The 24,580-nt window shown below is 36.8% G+C and overlaps 1 protein-coding gene across 6 annotated transcripts in view; it reads left to right on the top strand.

Moving 5' to 3' along the window:
• KCNMA1 (potassium calcium-activated channel subfamily M alpha 1) overlaps positions 1–24,580 on the top strand; it is a 510,592-nt gene that overhangs the window by 425,186 nt on the left and 60,826 nt on the right. For 5 of the 6 annotated variants that reach the window (XM_062580642.1, XM_062580640.1, XM_062580638.1 and 2 more), the window contains one exon: positions 23,879–23,972. In XM_062580642.1, the coding sequence (XP_062436626.1) occupies positions 23,879–23,972 (94 nt within the window). Of the gene's footprint in view, positions 1–19,181; positions 19,476–23,878; positions 23,973–24,580 lie in introns of all 6 variants that reach the window. The other variant, XM_062580641.1, reaches the window with a different exon arrangement.

The raw sequence follows: 24,580 nt of genomic DNA, 5'->3' as shown, positions 1-24,580 counted from the left end.
AAAGAAGATGTAGCCCCTCAGGGAAAAGGGAGCTTATGACCTCATAGGGTTGTAAGCAAGTGATTATAATCAGATTGTTGTTTTTACAACATGCTTTTTTGCAGTGACCTCACCTCTATATGCTAGAGAATGATAGCGTTATCTTATTGTATCCTGAAGTTTTCTTTTTTTAATGAGACTAATGTAAATGGACAATTACAATGAGACATAGTGTCAAAATAAATTTTTATCAATTCAAAGCTGCAGAGATGATAAAACATGTATTGCTATTTACAACCATCCAATATTTGTGAAGTAAACCACTCTGTGGGGAAGAGATTGATTTACATAAACCTAGTTCCAAGAAGTATTCTTTCTCCTATAGTTGACAGATTTTTACTTCAGTTAAATTAGTTCTCATGCAAGTCAGTAAAATTACTTGGATTCGGAGTTGTGTTCCTGAGAACTGAAATCGTGGTGATATTTCCTCTAAGCATCTCTAGAAGATTTGCGTGTATGTCCTTTCAAAATACCACAAATAATGTGAAAATGAACACCTGTGTATGTTTTAGGAAGTGTTCAGTTTTACAGAGAAAATAGTGTTTTGGATAACACAGTTAAGTTATAAAGTCCAATTCAGGCGAAAAAAATCAGGCATGTTACAGTATATCATCTTAATGTAGTCTGTAGTTCTACTAGGTAATGTACAAAACCGACTTATCTTCATTAGCCACCTTCTCAGAATGATGTACTGTCAAGAAAGTTGCTATTACCAAAACTAGTTAATGGGGTTTTGAAGCACATAAAGCCAAACAATGGAAAAATTGAAAGAAGATTCCAAGGCCAGAGATTTCTGTGCTGTTGTATAGAGGTTCTTATGCCATACTCACCGATGTGAAGTCAGTGCTCGTGCAGGCCAGATTTGCCACCAGCTGTACACCTTGTGGTTCTGGCAAATTAGATGAGATCTGCTTTTCTAAAACTGAAAATCTCATAATTACTTTTCTACTTTCAAATTATATGTGATATTTATATTTGTGATTCTACCTGACCTACTTTATTTCCTCCTCCTCATGCCCTTGTGGCAGTCTCACAAAAGATGCATGCAGGTGTGCCCACTGAAGAAGACAAGATGAATTGGCTCAATCACAATTTTAACTAGTGCTCCAGGTCTACTAGTTGGAAAAGTGATTTCTCTGAACCAGCCCTTGACCTTGTTGTGTCTGCCTCTCTCCCACTCTTGATTTGCACACTTGAAAGTGATTCCCTCCTTAATGCAACTATGCATTTTTCTGCATTACTAACACGGGGGCAGAAGCAGTGATGAGAATGAGCTTGTGTCAGGATCCTCCTGACACTCCAGGCATCAATTCTAGCATTGAGTTGTGTATATGAATGCAGTGGGACTTCTAAATTTCCTTTTCAAACACTGAATAGAAGATATTAATTACAGAGGGGGAAAAAAAAAAGTAAGGTGAAACAATAGATATTTTATAGTAGGTGACTTTAAGTACATAGAGTTTGACTCTTACAAACAAAAAATAAATCTCTTTTATTATTTTATGTTTTAATAGAACCTGAGTGCTGCTAAATTATTTAACTTTCTTTGGGATATAATATAAGGATATAAATGAATAGTGAGTCATAGAAATGGCAGAGGAGAAGAAAGTAAAAGAAGCCCCAAACAAAGCTGTTCCTCGTCAGCAAGGAGAATGGTAAAAGTGAGACAATCTAACTCATTACCAATCTTACACCATTACCATGTGACCAGAATATATACATAATTAATTATGTGTCTTTTCAGATGAATTTTATGGTGGAATATATACCACTAGGCTGATGAGAGGGCGCTCTGCCCAGTTTGTGATGTCTGTAACAAGGAGATGAAGTCTTGCATCACCACAGGATGAAGGCACAGCTGAGTTTATCAGCACATTTTTCAAAAAATTGAGAAAGTGGGGGAGATAAAGGCCAAGAAGTCTGCCTTTAATTAGTCTGCCTTTAATTCCTTTTGGCCTTTACTTTGAGTAGTTTTTCTTACCAGAGTCACTAAGAAGACACTAGTGCGTGGCTTGCTTTGATGAGGACGAGCTAGAAAAGATGAGTTTAGCAAAAGGCCTTATGAAAGGTGATGTGGAAATTATGTTTGCATTTTCATTTTCTGAGTGTGGCTGGTTGTCATAAAACTCACCATGACAGTTTCTTACCACCAGGCAGCAGATTCTTCCTGTTACCTCCTTGGTGTGGGACAGATGCTAGCCGGTTAGCTCTCTATCTCTACTGTTTCTGAGCTATTTCAAGCGACAGATGCCAGGGCTGGCTCAGTTTCCACTTGAGCATTTCTGTCATAGTCCTGCCTTGAGCCCAGATTCTGACCTTTACTATATGAAATAAAGCACTTGTGAACAAGCAGTGGCTTGATCCAGAGCAGGCTTAGAGCAAATGTCAAGTGTCAAGTCAGTCTTCTGCCTCCTTGTTCCACCTGCATTAGGAACCTAGATTAGACCCTAGACTACTGTGCTGACTGCCTTAGGCTTTATGGGTCTGGAGAGACATAACTTATTAACAAAGAGTTATTAAATTTTTATCAGTTTTATAACACAATGTAAATGTCTTCTATGAATCTACATTGTATTCATTATCATTTAAAAAGTTAATTAAGTCAAAGTTGCATTTAATTTAGTTCTAAATATGCCTTTGGGAGGAAGCTTTTAGAAACAGCTGCGGGATTGAGAAGCACATTGATGCTGGGAAGTTGTTAGCACTGCTTTTCAGGGTAGGTCCCCCAAGTTGATTGCCATTTGGAGTTCTAGCTAATTTGTTTTGATGTTACTGGGCATGGTCTCAAACTAATATTGAACCAAAAACAGCAGAAAGCTATCAGCTCACCCTAATCACAGACATACTTTGAGGCATAATCTGTATTCTTTTCAAATTGCTTCCAAACCAAAATGAATGGTTGATCCATAAAGCTTATATTCTGTATTACATTTTTTTTTTTCTCCTGTATGATGCTGTTGGTTGTTGGTTCCTTTTCTAATTCCAGGGAAAAATATATTCACTGACTTGGAATACTGTCCATCACATTCATTGAAAAAATAAGTCCTTTGGCCTGAGTCTTCTACATTTCATGTGATCTGATATTACTGTAATATTCAATTAGGAGGTGCTTATTGTAACACACAACAAACTGCAATACAATATCACCATATAAAGTGGAATACAATGTATTATAACAAACTAGAAGAAAAGTCTTCCAAAACCAGTTGAAGTGTACTTACATTCTACATGGGAGGGTTTTTTGCTGTTGGTGCATTTTAATGTAAAACAGGAGAAAAGAAGAAAAAATAATAAAACACAGTGATACCACCATCCTACTATTCAGTTGAGATCTCCAGCTTATTTAACATATGTATGCTTTTAACTAGGTAAGTACCTACATTAGCTAGTGTGACCACTCATGCACATGCTGTGCGCTTCAGTAGCTTCTAGAATTGGAGCCTAAGGGAGCCAACCTAAAGCTTACTGAAGGCATGAGAGAGTCCATTGAATTAGAATCAGAGAGTTTAAGATTTTACATAATTCAGTGTAGGGCAGTAGTCCAGCCCTCAGTATGGAAGCCAGAAGCAGTTTGCAGGCAGGACATTTTTTGCTGGGCCATCATGTTTTCTACTGAATACCTAGAGCCTTCCAAGGTGTTTGTACATGTCAAGACGCAAACCTGATGAATGCTTTCTGTGTTACATAAAAAGAGGAGATTGTTGTCACATAGTTTGTTAATGATGGAGTGCCTCCCAAAATCAGCATCCACTCTATATCCTTGCTTTGATAGAGATTATAGAGGGGCAGGTGGGGGTTAAACAGAAGAGGAAAGGATTTAACAGATTTTAAAAAATCATAGATTTTGTTTAACATGTAAGTTCTAAAATATATTGAGAACATACGTTATAATAGACTAAAACAGTAATATACAATATTATAAATGTTAGCTATTGATTCAAATTCTGTACCAACTTCTACTAGCATGCCTTTTTATAATACAATGATATGGTTTTCATTTTGATATTTTATGTGTTACTGAACACTGTATTGCTGTGTTTCAAATTTTATGAATGACTTTAGGAAGCATACCGTATGCCACCTCACACATACCAGCTTCATTGATACTGATCAGATCTTGTTAGCACAGTACAATCAGTTATTCTAAATAGGGTGTAAAAAAGGATTACTACTGTGTGACTGGTGTCACCTGGTTAAAAACTCATGTGGATATTTTAGTTTGACTAGAAGTTCTAGGCCAAGAAAATCTGAAAAAAAAAATCATGCATTACAGAAATCCCAATTTTGACCAAACTACTGTCTTACTATTGCTTAGTGACTATAATACTTTCTCCACCCACAGTCTGAGATGTTATATTCTCAATATATTTTATATTATATATTCTTTGTGTTAAGAAGTGCCACGAGATCTCTGTGTTTTGAAGTACTAAGTATCAGCTCAGATGTCCTTTTGACATAGTAATTCCCCTGTGGAGGTCAGTTTTCATATCGTCTGATCTTTGCTGAAGAAGGTCGTAAAGAAATGGCAAGGAGGAGAGGAAAGTGAAATGGAGTGCATGACAAAGAATGTAGAAATTACCAGAACTGTCTTTCTGATACCTAATTTAGGCAGGTTTTGAAATGGAATACTAGCTAAGAGGGCAGGAACAGGTTCTGGTTATCTATGCCTACAGGGAAGAATCGCTTTTTAGATTTCTGGAAAAAAAATAGTTCAAAAATTATCTACAATTTTTAGCTATTTCTGAACCTTAATTGGAAGTGGTAGACTATGTTTACTGTGAAGAGCTCCTGAATGAAATCCAAGGAAAGCTTATAGCATTTCTGAGCTTTGTCATGCAATTTCCTGTGTTTATTCTTGCATACAAGTTGTTGTTTGCACTAAATGTGTCACCATCTCCACTGCCGTGTTCCTGACATTATCTTCTCTCACTAAACTCAGCAGTGAATATGTGTTGTTTGACACAGTGGTACAATATGGAGACAATATGTGGCTGTGCTATGGAGAAGGATTAGCAATGAGAAATGGATTCTGTTTTTTAGCAAACTCTTGCTAGAATGGACTAGTGGGTATGTCACCCAGCATTGTAGATGATTTATTTTGTATAGCATGTAGTTGATCCCATAGGGCACATATTACTTGGATTTTTAGTAACAATAGAAGTTGTGGCATACAACAACTTAGAAGTCAAGATGAACATTTTTCTAGATAATGAAGTTCCACAAGCTAATAAACTTAAAATTCTTTTAGCGAAGAATAAAAGCAGTTGCATACTTTGAGCCTAAAGCTCAAATAACAATGCTTATTCCTGTTCCGTGAGTAGCATGAAATAAAATCTACAATCACAAACAAATAGTATGTTTCATTAACAATGTCATTTGTCCAGTAGTGTTTTATTCACTCGTTAGCTTTATTGGAATTATTCCTGATCTGCCAAAACATGTGAGAGGAACTGTCAGGTTCTCTGTGATTAGTTGATCACAGGATGGCTGGCAACAAAGAAGTGCTGCACTATTTGTTCAGAATCACAGGTTGTGAAAGTGTATATCATTCACATGAGGCACCAGAAGGATGAAAAGAAGTGAGATTCACTGCTGAACAGGATAGGCTGTAGTTTTCTGGCTTCCACAATGTAGTGTCTTTTACGGCATTTGGGAAATGCTTCTGTAATTTTCAGATGTCCTACTGATATTTCTCACTAATAATGTAACTGGACATGTAGCCAGTCTTGTACCAGGAACTTGCCTTGTTTTTGGTATTAAATGCTTTCCTTTTACTTGATTGTGTACAAACTCGAAAAGTTTTCCAGTGTCATGGCCAAAAACAGAATAGCAATACGCTCTCTGACTTTTTTCCAACAAGAGCTTGAGCCCCATAGCAGAATTATCTGGGGGGGGGGGGGGGGGGACAGATTATCCATCTATTTATCTATCTATTTATCTATCTAGTGTTTCATTGTAAATATTTTGATTGTTTCTAGTCAACAGTTTCCCTGGCCTTGGTAACAGGATGTACCTTATTGATTTCTTATTTCAGACATATAATATGTCCCTTTGGAGGAAAGATGAGAGAACAATAGACTTGAGACAGATGTTAGTCTCGTCACAGGTTCTGCAGCCATGAGCATAACGCAAGGATCTGCAGAGACTGGAGTCAACAATGTAATCGTAACTATTTGACAAGATCCTTCCATACAGGCAGTCTCGCTCACTGGCATGTTATAATTCAGAATGTTGTGTAACCTAGCAAAAGCCACTGGTTACATTTTGAACAGAAGTAAATAAATACACAATTTGCAGTGTCAAGGATGAGTCAAACCAAGTATCTATGGGTGCACAGTCTAGGTCAGCCTGATCAGTCTGAAATTTTGCAAGAGTAGGAACTGGTGTTCTTTCAACCAATTGTTACCGTATCTTTCTACATGTTGATTTATATGACATAATTGTGCCTGATCTGTGAACTATAATCATTATTGTAGAAGTCTGCCATTCTTAGAATTCCCTACACCTACACTTGTCTCTTTTTCTGAAAAGGAGTTATTTTATTTTTTGTTAAGATCTCCACATTTTCATGACCTCATGTTAATTTTTATTACAGTGCGGTCTTTTTTATTTGTTCTCTCTGAATGATTCCTGAAAATGTTATCTCCTGCTTGAATGAAAATATATCTGCTGTCTTTGGATTCAGGATTTGTAGTGTTATCATGTCTAGTAGCTGGTCAACCTTTGATAGTCTTTTTGGTTGATTGACTGAATTTTTGGATGCTGCAGCTCAGCTCATTCAGACATAGTTTTAGCAGGAATCCTAGCAAATAGATCAGCTCTTGGTTTGCATTTGAAATTGTAGGGGTAGCTTGAAAGAATGCAGGAATAGTTTCTTTAGGCTCATATATTCAGCCTCAAGACTCAAGCCCCACATACTCCTTGAGAAATATCCTGAAATTCTCTCTTGTGTCCCACAGATTTCCTCAGCAGTATCCTTGAGGTTTGCCCATGAAGGATATAAAATCTGTCAAAATACACATTTTTTAAAAACTGCTTTTAGCATATGAATCTTTTGCCTGCCCTCTTCTTTCTCCTCAAGCAGGACAAAATAAAATCCCCAGAGGTAGAGCTCCAAGCAATTTGCTTTTGGACGATGACTTCCTTGACGTCTGTCAGTGTCCCCTGAGCACTGGGTTTTTGGATGCTTTCAGTATCTGACTCTCAAAACATCTGGCAACAAAGCTATTTTCAAATGTATTGACATCTCATGGCATTTGTAGTTGATATAGTTACTTTTAGGGTAGTAACTTACCCATAAATCTTATGAAAAGCAATGTATCCTCTTTCTTACGTGTGTTGGAGAAAGGTTTTCCTCCTCTAGGTGATTGCGTACTTTATTGTGAAATTAGTGTGGATAACTATAGCAGAAGTAAGGTCAGGACCTAGAGTGGTCCAAGTTCCCTGCAGCATTTTCTTTATTGATTTGTTGTTGTTGTTGTTGTTCAGTGTTCTTTCCTCCTTATCATGCTTCCTGTTTTGAAAATGAACATCATCTGTCTTTAATTTCATACTCATAGATTTCTCTGTGATTTCTCTAGTATAACACTGAGCACTGCAAGTGTTCTGCAGGATGCACCTAAGTAACCGGAGCTCCATGCTATGACAGTCGTGTGACCTATTGCAGTTCTCCATTGCTATTTTCCTCTCTTCTGGTTTTCACACACTCTTTGCTAACAGTGCTAGGGCTGATGTTAGGCTGTCTTCACTTGCTCTAGAAATGTCCATATTCTCATCTGAGTTTGGTTAATGAAACCAAAAGTATGTAGCACAACACATTTACCTTTAATGAACTTTCCTTTCTAAAGCTGTTCCTCATGATCGGTTGTGATCTCATTACACTGTCTCCTTCAGAGTTATTGGGAAAGAAGCAAACTTGACATCTCTGTATAGCTTTTTAAAAAATATGAAAAAAAATATATATTTTTTTTAAAAAAACAGGCTATCGATTTACTTTGATAGTAGATTTTGTATGATTTGTTTTCTTGTAAGTTGTTAGTCTGCATACTTTTATACCAATAAAGTTAATCTTACATGAGATGCATGTGAAATCATAGAATCGGTAAGGTTGGAGGGGACCTCTGGAGATCATCTAGTCCAACCTCCCTGCTCAGCAGGGTCACCTAGAGCGTGGTAGACAGGGTTGCATCCAGGCGGGCCTTGAAGGTCTCCAGAGAAGGAGACTCCACAACCTCTCTGGGCAACCCGTCCCAGTACTCTGTCACTCTCACAGGGAAGAAATTCCCCCTCACGGTCAGGCAGAGCTTCCTGTGCTTCAGTTTCTGCCCATTGCCTCTTGTCACATGGGGCAACTGGAAAGAGTTTGTCCCCGTCCCCTTCACACCCTCCCTTCAGGTACTTATCCACATTGATAAGATCCCCCCTCAGGCTTCTCTTCCCCAGGCTGAAGAGCCCCAGCTCTCGCAGCCGTTCCTCGTAGGGCAGATGCTCCAGCCCTCTGATCATCTTCGTAGCCCTACGCTGGACTCTCTCCAGGAGCTCCATGTCTCCCTTGTACTGGGGAGCCCAGAACTGGACACAGTACTCAAGATGAGGCCCCCCAGGGCTGAGTAGAGGGGCAGGATCACCTCCCTCGACCTGCTGGCAACACTCTTCCTAATGCACCCAGGAGACCATTGACCTTCTTGGCCACAAGGGCACATTGCTGGCTCATAGTCATCTTGTCATCCACCAGCACTCCCAGTCCTCCTCTGCAGAGCTGCTCTCCAGCAGGTCAGCCTCCAGATTGTACTGGAGCCTGGGGTTATTTTTCTCTAGGTGCAGGACCCTGCACTTGCCCTTGTTGAACCTCATGAGGTTCCTCTCTGCCCAAGTTCTGCATGTGCTTCACTGTTATCAGTGTTGTATTTTTTAACTATTAGAGGTATAATCAGAGGAGATATAAGACAGTCATTTGTTATTTTCTGTGGAGAATTTCTGATCCTATTTAGTTTTTATATGAAAAGTGTGATCCTTGCTATATGCATCCATCCTTTTTGAGTACTCTTTCTGTTAGAGATCAAATCAATGTTGTAGCTAACATTGTTATTAGTTATCACCACTGGATTTCTTAGCTTATGCTTTATTTTTCACTCTTACCAAATTGCCAGCATTTGCTCCTCTACTCCTTTCAATTTCATCCAAACAACTGTATTCTTTGACAGGAGTGTGAGTATTAATTTTATGTGCTGGTTATTTTGCAGATACAGTGGTAGGCATCATATATGCATGAGGGTGTTTTGTGTGTATTATTTTGCCTTCTCCATTTTGTCATTTTTTACCTAAAAATGGTGTTCTCTACTTAACCAAAACTCTAAAGCGATGTGTTATATTCCACTTCTATTTTTGCTATTGCTATTTTTTGCTATCATTTTACAGATTTAATCTTAGTTATTTGTTTCTTCAGTGTTTTATGTTAGTATATTTATCAGTATATTGGGGTTTTTTAGATACATTCATTCAAAGAAAAACAGAACTTCACAACACTGAAGTAAAATACGTGAATCATTAAAATATAGAACACTTTTTTAGAGAAAAAAGATTAATGATTTCTTAGTGTCATGAACTGTGTTTAACTTTATTTCTGTAAATGATCAAACCGGCATATCTAATAACAGGCTTTTAATACAATAGCTTCAGTCTATTTGATTCATTTGGATGTTTACCGTGTGACTTAACACTGTTTTGCCTAGTAGAATTGTTTTGTCAACAATTAACGTTCCTTGATTTTGTGAAATCCGTACTTCAGGTAGTAGACTATTATTAAACTACAACCAATGTGCTAATGATCTGTCTTCTGGCAATAAAATTTCTATATTTAACAGCAGCTGAGAGATACTGCTTTATGCTTACACATAGATAGAACTGCACCGGGGCTTGAATCTCAATGTAACCAGCAGATGGTGCTGCTAGCTTAGAAAAAAGTAGCAACTGAAAGGCTCCAAGGTCTTTTTTGTTATATATTGCTTTTGTAAAGAAACAATTTTATTTAAAGAAAAAAAAATATTTCTGCTGTTTCAGATAGGTTGTTTTAATTGTATAGAATAAGTGTGCCCAGATAGGTACATGCAGTTTATAAACATGTCTATGAAAACAATATGTGCATGTAACCGTGCACAACACTTTGTACTTGGTTAACACATGAACACGATATTGTGACCTCACTGGTAACAATAATGTTAAGAATTTCATTCCAGAAAATATTATAACTGAACCTGAGAGAGTCTTGGGGATCACTGTGCCTGATCCTATTAATGTTTAGTTAATAGAAGTTTTTCCATTGATGTGGATGAAAGCTGGATAAGGCTGTTGATAAGAAAGCCAGAGTTAAATCTTGAGATTTCAGTTCTTGTTCAGAGACAAAGACGCCTGAAGATGTTGTACAGGGGTAAATAACAGCCAAAAAGGAAAATAAATTTAAAAGTAGTAAAGTTCAAAAGAAAACATAATTTAATTGTGGCACATTAACCACTTAGCAGGAAGAAAAAAAAAAACGAGAGAGAGACAGCAATGTCCTCTACATTGCATGTTTCAGAAATGACTTTTGTCATCAGCAACGCTATATGGGCGTGGAAATGGGCAAGGGAATCTAGTATGTCTTCTTCAGGAAATGTGTTAATGAAAACACCTTCATCATAAATGTGTTTTTAAACTTGCCATAGATAAGGTAAAGAAAAGGTGATTTCAGTTTAAGATTTCAGGATATGTAGGTTGGAATTACATTGGGAATTTGTATTTTTAAGAACTTGAGATAAATTGCACTGTGAACCAGAAAACAGTGTAATAATTCTAATTAGATTTCTGCGGTTTCTGAAATCTACACTTACCAGTGTTCTCAGGAAGGAAACGACTGCAGCAAGATCCAGCTGAGATTTATAGGGTTCTGCTCCAAAGAAGTAAGCATAAAACTATCCCTTTCGTTCCTATGCACTGAATGACTCTGTCTTCCCATGGAACACAATATATGTGGTAAATACAAGATTTCTAATCCCAAGGAGCAGAGCAATCACCAAGAACTCTTGTGCTCACTTTTTCCTTTAGTTACTTCTATACATTGTATATTTTCCCACTGAACTTTAATGGAGCTGAGGGAGTGTAAACAGTCAAGTGTACATAGGCAGAATGGTTGGTGGGCTTTGGAATTTTGATTTTTTTAAAATACAGGTTTCTTTCTTTGGTCACATAGGGAGCTTCACTGGTTTTAGCAGTGATTGATCAGATTGTGCGTATATTCAGCCAGAAGGGGTCAACTTCCATCAATGTGTAACTACAGAACAGATTTTTCCTACAGTTTGATGGAACTACGTAATTGCAGTCTGCTCTTGCTAATCCTCAGCTTCTGCCTCTGTGTCCTCTACAGTTGGTGTCAAAATCCTCTCTGAGGCAATAGGACAAAGGGCAATACAGTTTGGTTTGCTATACGCTGAGACAAGGATAATCTATGACAATGCACTGAATTTAGAACTGTGGGTGTGGAAAATTTTAGCACCACAATTTGCCCTGTGATACTGCTTCTAAAGAATCCCCAAAAGGCATGCCTTTTAGCTTCACGTGTCATGCCTTGGGGAACTGTCGAAGGACCACTTGTAAAGAAATCGCAATGTCCTTTGATAGACACTGTTTACTTTTTTTTGGGGGGGGGGGGGAGAGAAAGAAACAGGAATTTTTTAAAAAAAGTCATTTCAGTTATTTGATGTTAAAGAGATGCACCTTTGTGTCTAGTATAACAAAAAATGCTCTGATAGCAATTTACTTTTATCACATATGCATGTGGTGTATTTTCATGAAGTTAATCATTTAGAATCTTAATGAACTGTACAAATAGCAATAGCAGCCTCCCCATCTTATACATAGTGGAGCTGAGAAAAATAGTGATTACTGGCTAGATTTTCAGATATTTTGGTCACTCTGAGTCTCAGCAAGAACTCTGAGTATGGAACTTGGTCAAAAGGGAATGGACTGTAGATGATCAGCCCATGGCTGTATAAAAGATCCATGGTAGAACTAGATTTTCAGTCCTCTGTTTATAGCCATGGGACAATTAAATATTCTATTAGAAAAGTTAGTGTGTAGGTTTGAGCAATCCTTTTGCACTTTGCTTCTGCCAGATGAGTGTCTGTAGTCCTAAAATTGGCGTTTGTAGCTGTTCGTGACATGGTAGGAAATGCAGTGTCAGAACAGCTTCTTCTGTTGCTCCTCCTCAGTGTCAAGATAGCAGAACAGATTGTCATAATGAAATAATGGAATATTTATGCCTATCATACCTGAGGAGAGACTTTGGGTCTCCTTATTCTCCAGAGTGCTCTCTGTGACACTGTCCTCTTAAAAGACAAAGTCAATTGCCTTTACTTTGATTTTGTCTGGGGACTAGACCCCCATGAACATAGACAGAGTTCTGTTTTAAGTTCTGCACTTTAGATACATCTTCCTTTCTTCCCCCTTTCTCCAAAAAACTTGGCTTTACTCCAGTAGTATTCTGTGTGAGTGCAATATGTGGAGAAGTCAGCTGGACTCTTAAATGGACAGAAAAAAAATACACTTTTTTTTTCTAACTTTTCATTTGACAGTTTGCCAATAACAATCTAATGACTTGAATAAACAGTTACAGAGTGAATCGTAAATTGAGAAGGCAGTGGGAAATTAAGACTCTAAAAAAATCCAAGAAAAATGTGTCAGGGAATACTAAAATTTGAACCAGAAAAGATGTTCAAGGTTCAGTGGAACTACAACTTAGTCTGAATATAAATTGGAATTTGATTAGGATTTAAACAAAGTAGCTCCTTTTATTGTATACATTTGCGAGGAAAAGGGGAAGATGGTTGTTACGTACAAACAGTGCACATTATGTATATTCTTCTGTATAGGAACAAGAAATCATGTCCCTGAAATCTGAAACATCCCTTCTATAAAGTGCCCAAGCCTATTGTGCAGTACTGTATACGGAAAACACTTTCTTCCTGCCCAATTTCATCAGCTTGCACCTTGAAGCATGAGATACGAACAGCTTAACGCTTCTGATCGAAGTCCACTGAAGTCAATGCAAGTGTTTGCTCCGACTTCAATAGACGTTAGGTAAAGCCACAGTTTGAACAACCTGAAACCATTTGCTTGCTGAAGTTATAGTAATAGGGAAATGAAAACAACAAGTATCTTCGGGAAGCATTTATAACAATTCTGCGCTTGGATTAAACTGAAGAAGCAAAGAATAATCAGAGTTCCATAGTAACCTTAGGGGGTTACTGTACCCCTAAAGCTTTTTAGTACTAAAAAAGTCTAGCCTGGACTTCTTTTATCAAAAGATTTCAGTTAAAAGTTTGCAGGGTTTTCAAGCACCTTTGCAGTGTATCCTTGCCTCTTTATACCTGTTTAACCCTAAAAGCTCAGGTATTTTAACTTTATCATAGTTTAATAGAAGATCAGAGAAGCCATGTAGAATATATAACAGGATCCATTCTGGCAACATTCTACATTTTGTATTAACTGCTTTCATACTGCATTCATGGAAAAGGAAAGGTGAGGAAGAGATCTGTAGCTGTGTTTCAATCTTTTTTTGTGCTACAAGAATTAAGTAAGACTGAAAAACACTGTCTTGTTAATAATTAAAAAAAAAAAAAAAGCAGCAGATTAAAAAAAATGGAGCAATTCGTTTTAGTTTCAATCAGTTTGTCTTTAGCCAAAAGGTATAAGCCAAGAACAAAGAACAACAACAAAAAGGCTTTTTGGGCTGTGCTGTTTCTGAGAGAATATCATATGTAAAGAATCAAAAGCACCATTCAGTATTTCCAACTATTTGCAGAATGTTCTGAAATGGTGCATTCTTGATGTTCTTGCATCTTTGTTTTATTCGCTTCAGATGGCACAAACTGCAACTGGTAGCCAGTGAGTCTTACCTGCTTTTCTAATGGTTCTAGTATGTATAAATATAGAGCATATCTGTTTCTCTTTATATAAACAAAAAAAGAAATGAAATGCATTTCCTTGAATTGGCAATGCACATAGGAAACAACTGTAATCGTTTTCCTTCATTCAAATTACCATTTCAGGCACCAAACAAACACTGCTCTCCAGTTTTCTAAAATCAACATTCTTGTGTACCGTCAGGCACCATTGCGTTGTACTTTCTAGTCAATGATTTCATTACATCTGTTACCACAAAAAAAAATAAATCAAGTAATAATTATAAATTTGTAAAATAAATAATTCATTGGCATAAAGTGATTTTTAAAGGGGCTGAATAATATTTTTTCTGGACAAATAACAAATGTTCTGATTAAACGCTATTTCAATATAGTGCTAAACTCCAGCACAAACTGATCGGGTACATTTTCTTTTCTGAAACTACCTTTGATAAGAAATGCATTACAAACTCATCAGTTTAGCTTCCTGTTAACAAAGAGACAGCAGCCGTCTGGATTATTCTAGATCCGCAGTGAAACTGCCACACTATGTATGCTCAAACTAAAGCTGTGCAAGTTTGACAAGGGGCAGATGAATCCAGGAGTTATTGTGCAGGGGTTTAAGTCTATGCGGCAGCTGACGGTTGAAATAATCATCTATACATCGCTCTGAGCTAGCTGGGGAAAGGTTGAAGCTGTATATTTTCAACATATCTAGTCTAATGGTTAATCTGTTGTCTTGTACAGGGGGTGCTGGGTGGAATCACAGCAATAGCTGACAGTTTGGAGGAATTGCTGTGGGTATTTTCAGTTGCCTGATTCACAAAGTGGTAGGTAGCAAAGTCTAAGCAGGCTTGTCATTGAAAGAGGGAAGTTGTGCTCACTGTCACTCCCAGCAAAAGAGCTCTCGTAGCCAAAAGCTCAATCAACATATTGATTATTTGCATTTAGTAATACAGAACTGCAGATCATCTTCACTGACCATGTGAAAGCTAAGCTTTATGGACGTGATGCCAGATTGCAGAACGGTGATTGCTCCTTTGGAGGTCAGCTGGGAGGATGCTTAGAAGAAAGAAAACAGTAAAGTTGCGGGGAGAAAGCAAACAGTTTCTCAAATCAGCGTGGCTTAACTGCCGAAAACACTCTATTCTTCTAGTGCTGGATTTGGCGTATCTGCACAAAGACATGGCGTTAGTCACTGCAGAGATTAACTGGGTGCAATATGAATTTGATTGAAACAAAAATGAAGTATCTGCAAGTGACAGCTCTGGCTGATGGCTGACTGTGAAGGGAAAATGCTGTGTTAGTGGTTGGCGAAAAACAGTGCTGAAAGCCTAGCAGCTGATAGACATGGGGGAGGAAAGGAGCGGGGGTATTGGTGGTGGCTGTTCAGAATGTCTGGTTTTGGTCAGGATGTTTTTTCTACTTTAAAACACATTTTCATCTTCCCTTCCAGGCAAATCATGCTGAAGCCAGTTTCAGCCATTTTGTTGAAAGCACTGAACTGGTATTCTGCCTTGTTACATTTAAATTAAAGTTCAGTCCAGTTTTAAGCTGTGGCAAGTGTATGCTCACAAAGAATAAATAGAGATTGCCATAGGCATACAATTAACTACATTGCTTGTTTTAAAAATGTTCAGGGAGTTGCAGATTGCATTTCAAATTATCTTCATTAGAATAAATAAAATGTATAGAAGTAGAAACAGGCATGATTCCCTAATGCAGTCTGTAGGCAAGTCTGTATATTTCATTTCTAAAATGGAGCTTGAATGGGAGTTCTTGAGGGTGGAGGAAAGGGTAGGAATGCATGCAGCTTGATACCTCTACATAAATTACATTAATACTTCACATTTTATGGGCATTATTTTTTTCCTACCTAATCTTGACAGGATTTTTGATCAAGTTCTCCATAGCATTTACCATAAAACAGGTAACATTTTCCCAGAGTGGGATAAATATATACCCTAGAAATACTATAGAAAACACTGAATTTCTTAAATGATTACTCCTACTAATTCCTTACTGTCTGCTGTTCTCAATAAGCCATTATTTTTCTCTCAAAATAACCAGTAAATATGTTGGATACATGGTGAGTGTCTTGAACAGTTCTAATAAACTACGGCAAAAGATGCAATGTAGGCAGCATGCTTGTCCAGTAAGCATTTGTGTTGAAAATAAAGGCCTATGTCATCGTAAATAAAGAAAAACTTACCTAACTGTGAAGAGGAAAGAGTTCTTTCGTGGTAGACTCGCTGACGCTAAACTGATCGCATACTCAGAAGAGAACCCTTGTGGATTTGCAGGTTGGTAGTTTAAAATTACACAGTGGTACAACAAAATTACCCCAACCCAAACAGTTTGGTTGCCAAACTTAGTGAGGGAGCGACAGTCTGTAAGGGTGTATTTAGTTCCACATAATTAATAGCAATCTTTGTTTCCCACATATACTTTAGATGGACATCAGCCCACACAATGGTGGAAACACCCTATCAGATTTGTAAGAAATTATTCATAAAAAGAAATTTGTACTGAAAACCAAGATACCTTTGAAAACATTAATATTTTAAATTCTGGACGTTATACTATGTGTCTGTAGAAGTGAAGGTACTGGCCTGGTTTATCTTCTAGTTATACAGTGTTGCTTAACCTGAAGACACAACTATATTTTATGTTCAGAATTGCATCTCTGTGTGTGCACATGTATTTCCATATGTATCCTGAAGTAGTTGTGTTTGTAGCACAGTATGCACGTACATTGTGACAGGCTATTTAGACTAAAAATAACGAATTCTACTCTCCTGGAGTAAAAATACGTAATTATATTAGAGGATTGGAGAGAGAGAGAATTATTCTTACGAAAGATAAGTTATGCGGATATTGTACTATATTCTTGGGTTTTCAAGATGGAGTAAAAAGCCATGAGCCGCAGATTGTTGGGATCAGAAATAAACTTTGTCTGTGCACAAGTTATTTCACAGTCACCTGCCATTTGGCTGCTGGTGCTTTAGCTGAAGCAGCTGGGGCTAGTTCTTGTCATAGGCTGAACGTTAAAGGTGATGGTCCAAATCTGGTAGCTAGACCCCTTGAATCTAGAGTAATTTGTTTGATGTTTTGCTCTTCGGTGGTAGTATCTATCCTTACTATTGGAGATAAGGGTAAGTGGGATGAATTTTAAGCAACTTTGCCTGCCTGCATGCTGAACAAAATCATAGGAGGCTATTAAAGCCAAGCTCAAGCTATTAAGCCCTGCTGAAAAACAAGGCCTTTTAGTTCTGGCCTCTGCTGTGCCAGAGCAAGCACCCAGTCTTGGGAAAGCTTGCTTATGTCTGCGTGGAATAGACCATAAAGCACATGCCCTTAGGGGTGTTCAGTGCTTAGCAGTTGGATCTGATTTTTGAGGCTATCGTTTGTTGAATTCCAGAAGAGGCTGCCGGAAGACTGTATCTTAAAATTACTTGATTGGAGAGGAGATAAGCCTTGTTAAGAGATTTTGGTCTGTTGTGCGTGTGGGAAGATATTTTGATGCAAGCATGTAGATTTATAAATGTTCTAATTATTTCTAATGCTACTGTCTGAAGTTAAATAAAATAGAACTAGATTGTTAGGTGTTGAAAAACATGGTTGACCAATGGCTTATGTAGGGAGATAGATCTGTGCAGACATATTTTATCATATGAAAATTGTTTATCTGGAGGAATACCAAAGATAGAAGTATAGGGCTTGACAAAAACCCAGTAACTCTGATGTAAGGTTGGTAATTTTCCAGTATTGTATTTATCCAATGTGATACACAGCATTTTTTGTGGAAGTTTTGCTAATCAAAGATATATTTTATCATCTAAGGATTTTAAATCCCACAGAACTACCATGATGATGATGTATTTTTATTATTATACATTATATTTTGTTATTAATAGTGAGGAGCAGAATAGCACTGTGAAGTAGATTCTGGTTTTGTTTTTATTGTCATTATTCAAAACTTTTCTATCGACATCAGTTAGAGTAGTTGCCAGCCATTAATTCACAAACCGTTGACTGGGAATGGATACTTTGTCACCAAATAGTTGAACCTTACTAAAGAGTATATATCAAATACATCTTGTAATTCATATGTAATCACCTTTTGACTGAGATGCATTTTGTCTGTGGACACAAATGACAAGCATGTGGATACCACTTATGTATCCATTTGCTTACCAGAAAAGGCTTTTATCTGATGGTTAAACTAGGTAAAAATGCCATAAAAACATGACTTCCACAGTCTTGAACTACTGCCTATTCAAAGTTCTCTACTGAAACTTTAAGACAATTCAAACATGTGGAAACAGTGCTGCCAGATTATCAGTCTATAAACTACTCCCTCCCTAACCTCTTCACCTCATAATACATAACAAAATATAAGGTCTTACTAGCTTAGTAATACACCCTCTTCTTTGTAATATACTCATTCAGAAAAAAAAAGTAATATCATTACTGCATATTTTTACCAAAAAATTAAAGTATATTTTACCACTGTCTTTTACAGCGGATGGTATTCATTAGCGTTTTTATTTAACATATTGTTTTTGTTAAATTAGCTCCTATATATTAGAAATGGAAGATTAAGGTTCACTAAATCAAAGTAAAATCCATATTTAGGAAATTGAACTGATTAGCCTTCTTTTCAGAAGTGCTATTCATGACCTCCTGAAATTCATGGAATTCAGCACTGTAGAATACCCAAACACTTTTATCTAGGTTCCTAAACATCAGTTTAATTCCATAACTGTATTTGCACTATTTTGAAGTGTTGATCTTACTTTTTTATTATTATTCCTTATTTATTTTAATAGCAACAGAGTGCTTTGCCTCCCCTGTCATTTTCAGCAGATTCAAAGGAATAAACATCTTTTGCAGCTAATAAATCTTGAAGTCTTTATCAACATGTGGGAAATAAATGTTCCCTCAGACACACTTACCATAGGATAGGACTATTGCTTAAAGATGATAATATTGTGGAATAATCTCTTTATAAGTATTATCTAATAAAAAGTCATTAAAAAAAAACTTAAGAAAGCTGCAGGTATAAACCTTTATTTCAATTATACAAACTGATACTTTAAGCTTTAAAGTCTGTAATTCTACATGATATCAAAATTGATTCATGCCTGTGGTTTGAAATAATTTTTAATACAAAGACATTAATCTACATTTTTTCTTATTATTTAGAATTAAAGAATGCAGCTAGATCAAGTTACCCAAAATGTTCATATCAATTCAAGAATGCAACTACTAATTCTTTGGTTGGTGCCAAGTCTACTGAAGGAATCCTGGAACCGGTTCCGCTTGTTAATAACCGTAAAGGGAGCCTCTTTCTACCCAACAATCCCTCGCTGCTGCACCTTAACTTACTGAGTTCTGTTGAACAAGGAAAATCTACCTACTGTAGATTGCAAAGGGCTCTCAGCTTCCCTGTAAAATACCGCTACCTCTCCCAAAAGCCTGAGTTGAACCAAGATCTCCGTAGGTAGCCCCGTAGTTGGATGTATAAGGCAATACAGATTGGTGTGTGCATGGTTTTGCAGTCTGTTTTCAATGCAGCTATGACATTACTAATGCTGTTAAGTGCTTACAGATGTGAGTTTCTCCAGATGTGGTGATTAATAAGTTAATCAAGATAGCTATTCAACTAATGTTTCTGGGTGGTTTGTGCTTTATCTTTCATATGAGTTATTTGCTCTGAAGCATTTATACTCTAGGAAAAATGAGTTTACCAGGTATTCAAATTTATGTGATGATCAGTAATGCAAATGTTATTCAAAATTCCAGCTCTTTTTTGGGTCCAAAAAGCTGTGTCTATAAACTGTGCTGCTAGTGACCTGACAGAGGCAGTGAAAGAGACAGATTTATTTAAAAAATGGTCACAAAATAACAAAGGAAAAAGTTATGAACTTGCCCACTGTTTCTGAAAGACATTCCCTTTATTTTGCTTAAAAAATGAAATGAGGATAGAAGTCAAGTAATATGTTGTTACAGATGTTCAGTTCCACATTAAGGCTGTTAAAATTACCAGCACATCTTAAATCAATTCATGGAACGTTGTCTGGAGGTTATGTCATTGAAATAATGAATCCTCTTTACTCAAGAATAAGCAAACATGTTAAAACATCAGTGTAACTTTAAATTAAACTCCAGCATAAACCAGAGTATCTGAAGCCTCATTAGACTTGCCTGACATTTTTCTAGCACTGAGTCTTCCTGAACTGTAAAACTGTTAGATTCTGTGCCTATTATAGAAGTGAGCACTGGATTGTTACAACTGTATATTAAGCATTATATTTAGGGATGTGCAAAAACAAGCTCTTGAATTTTATTAGAATTCAGAGGCTGGACTGAGTTCAGATTCTATAAAATTCTGTGTCCAATTCTTGAACTTATTTGCACTTTTTGTGAAAGCTGGTGAAGAAAGTCTCATAACCTGATATGACTGTATTTTAATAAAACTCCTGTAGCATAAAGACATCAAAAATACAAAAAATAGGGCACATTCTCATTAGCAAAAGCACTAGGTCAAACATACAACATCAGAGTTAAGTTGTCATGTATCACAGCCCATTATTCAAATATGGTTGTCTTTTCTAAGAACAAGTACATTTAAGACTCCTATTTAATTTGATTTTTATTCCTCTCATGTAGACACAGGAACCGTGAAATGAAAATGATATTTTATAGCTTTACTAAAAATGTTGCTAGATCTGTTTCTTTAAATATGCAGGAAATTGATAAGAGTATCTGAAGGATAATAATTAAATATGTTTTATATCCTACTTATGACTAAGAAGTCACTTGTGAGTTATCATTGCAACACTTTTGGGAAGGGAGCCATAGGTAATGGTCGCCATTCATGTATTTCAGTTTCACGTATTCCCTTTCCCCGTTTTTATGGAACTGCATGTCTAAACTGCAGATGCGCTATAAACTCTGCGTGCAGATTTCATTGAAAACAAAATCCTGTTGGAATGTGATATGATTAAGATAGATCATCTTTCATTGCTGCAATGAAAATAAATGGCTCCCTTGCCTAAGCAAGGCCACAACTTTAGCCACCAATTGAGAGCTCTCAGAAGGTTTGCTGATAGGTATTAGGTCTTGAGCTACACATTAGCATTGGACTTTACAGGTAATTGCTGACGGTAGCATAGTGTGGAGATAACAAGCACTTATCAAAAAAAGGGAGCTTATTTATTGTAGATGCAGTATGAAAAATGACTGTAGACTGCTAAAATCTCGTTCTACAGATGGTCATTCTGGATGATTACTTAACTTTGTTGTATACTAAGACTTTGACTAAGACTTTGTTTTGTAATTGGTTGGCAGGGTAGTATCAGCTGATAGCAATGAAAAAAAACAGATATTGGACCATACATGACAAAAGGTCCTTATTGCACTAACTTTTAGCATTTGAAAGGATCAGACATGAGTCTTATTAACTAGCTGAAAACTTGGAAAAGTACTCTTACTTAATAGTGTTTTCTATTGTTCATAGAAATATTTCTGGCTATAATACAGTCTAAGCTGTCTTCTATTAAAATAAGATTTGGCAAATAGTCCTGATCGGTATAGAGCTTCCTTATACTAGTGAAAAAGTATAACAATGCACTTTTCTTGAAGTGCAATACTGAATCTCTGATAAACATTCTGTAGCCCCATGGTATCAGTTTAAATTAAGTGAAATTTAGAATTTTTGCTACCAACAGAGAGAAACATATCAGTTGTGGCTGGTTTCTGTAAAGGGATGTTTTAGGTGTTTCTTATTCCTTTGCTCTTTTAAATGGTGAGTCCACTAGATTAGAAGTGAGTATTTATATCCAATAAAGAACATGAGAGCACAATGTGTACCTTGAAAACAACTTACTGCCTGTGTGGAGTAGCATGTGAATAACTTTTTGATAGACAAGTTCAAAACAAGACTAGGCTATTTCAAAGAGAGTGATTTGCAGGGGATGTTATGAAATGTACAAATAGTTGCAATTTCCTAATAATCAGAAATGGGAAGATACAACTAACAAAATAATTCTGTGACTATTCACTTCAGGTTATAAATAGCTGAATACTGAAGTGATCCAATTTAATTCCAACAAACTCTCATACAAAGCGAATTTCAAGCTGTATGTTTTTGATCATTTTCTGTGCACTTAGCTCTCAGACGAACAAAGAATAGTACACAAGCAGTCACTGGTAAGCATTTCCACTACAGGGCTCTGAAATAGGAAAAAAAAAAGAAAAAAAAAAGTGAAAAAAGAGAAATAGTCAAGTCAGAAGAAAATGGCTTTGTCTTTGGGAATGCTTCACAAAAAGAAAAGAAAGTTAAATTAGTGAAATAAATCATTTTAAGACAGCCGTTGCTCCAATCTAAGTATAGCCCTTTACATTACTGTTTGGGATTTTTTTTTTCTTTTGTTATGCGTTGCTTGGTTTTAACTTTCTGGATATTTTAGGTGATGCCAGGTCATTTAGAAAGACAGCACATCTGTCTTTTCAGGGCCCAGTCCTTCAGTCTTGACCAAGGCAAAATGAAGTTCCAGAACCCAGACAGACATGACAAGCTAGAATGCAGACTGTAATAAAATAGTGTCAGAAGAGGGTTATTGCAGAAGGATATTGCTTAATTTGTTCCCAGATAAATCTACAGCAGGTGACATATGTCCAGGTTTGCTTTTTTGTAGCTGTTCCTACGTAGCTCATTGCAAACAGATTTTTTTTTTTACAGCCTCTGCTTGTGCACTGCTAATGTGTATTAAGCTCCTTTAATACAGCTACTACTACTACTAATCTTTTCCTGTTTGATTCTAAAGTAACAGCTTCCTAGGCCTCAGTTACATTATCTTTTAGTTCATTTTTCAGTTAACAATAGCTGGAAAAAGGTCCCTTTTTTTAAGAATAATTCAGCATTAGTCTGAATTTGAGAAAGCAGCCATATGGTGATTTGCTTTGATAGCAAATTCAACCTTTATGTGCAAATTAAGTGCAGTAACCATCTTAAAACCATAATGCTGGTGGTTAATACCTACAGATTATTAAGTTACTATTAAGTTGTTATTACAAATTATTATTAGGAAGCTGCACTTGTTTAAACTGCGAGTATTAAGACTTAGGTTATCCAAGAGTAGATATGATTGTCAAAATTGTAAGTGATTTTACATCTGGAAATTGATCTGTCATTGAAAATACTCCTCATCCTCATTAAAAGATTGCATAACACATGCATCCTCTGTTATATAGGTATTGTCTCCCCCCTTCCATTCAAGCTCATTGTGTTCACTCCTGTTGTAACAGCTCCCCTTTGTGAGAAGGGTGGAGTGATGAGGTCTGAGTTGTGCTGAAGATCTGTGCACAATGGCAGGCAGCATTCACAGTCCCAACTAACTGAATCATTGAACATCAAGGCATTGAATATTTCACATCTCTTCATGAAGACTCTGCTGTTTGGCATGTGAAGAGCAAGAACCAAATGGTGTCTGGTTCATTAGCAAAAGCAGGCTGGCAGCTGTTATGTTGGTATTGCAAACAGCACTTTATCTTTCTGGAAATATAGCAGAGCACTAATTCTACTCTTCTGTAGCACAGATTAACTGAAAATAACTCTTAAGAATAACCCGAATGTGGTTCCCCCTCTTTGTTTTTCAAGTATGAAACCAATTTGAACGCCTGTGTTCAAAACCCTGGTATTCTTCCCCGCTTCTCCTTCTCCTTCAAACCAATCTCTTTGACTAACATGTATTTGATTTTTATTACTGTTGAGCCTATGTTAGCAATGAAGTATCAGTGCGTGAATGGACGTAGAGTGTGTGTTCTTTGCTACTTCACTTGTATTTTGTATTGCACTTGGAGCAGTACTTAATCTCATGAGTTCCTTATATTTCCAGTTGAAGATGAGCAGCCGTCAACACTATCACCCAAAAAAAAGCAGCGAAATGGAGGCATGCGAAATTCTCCCAACTCCTCACCCAAACTGATGAGGTAAGACTGTAAGAAACTCATATCTTCATCTGCTTTCTTCCCTCCTTCCTCTTCTCCTCCCCCCACATCAAAAATAAGGGGAAGGGGTGGAGAAAAAAAAGATTGTTAGATGGTTTCTGAAAGGCTGAGGTATTTATTCTGTCAGCTTGTCAGCAGTTAATGATAGAGCTGAAAAAAAATCTGTCATGAAAAACAGTTTGAAAAGCTGTTTGAAAAATACATAGGCTTTAAAGTCTTAGCTGTCACCCTGTCCTGTCCGTGTGTAGTTCTTAAACAGCAGTGGCACTAATGATAGCACTAACCAATCAGAAGAACTCATGTGGTTAGTTTGCCTCAGGCAATTCTCTTTTTGTTGGATTCCCTCTGAGTACTGTTTTCTGTACTTAAGGCCATATGTGAGATGTATCATCACAATCAAAAATGAACCTGAATATTACCTTCCTTTTATCCTGTCGATTGAAATCAAATTTCTGTTAATTGATTTAGACTGATAAAAAAAAAAAAAAAAAAAGTCTAATAATCTATGTACTTGCCAAAGCAAAGTTCAAAACTAATGCACTTTTACTCAGGCTAAAAGCACGTTAATTATGGAATACAAGGATTTTTTA

Source organism: Rhea pennata, chromosome 7 (assembly GCF_028389875.1).
Source record: "Rhea pennata isolate bPtePen1 chromosome 7, bPtePen1.pri, whole genome shotgun sequence".
NCBI classification, from domain to species: Eukaryota; Metazoa; Chordata; class Aves; order Rheiformes; family Rheidae; genus Rhea; species Rhea pennata.
Note: the sequence above shows the minus strand (reverse complement) of the source record. Positions and strands in the feature narration are given on the sequence as shown.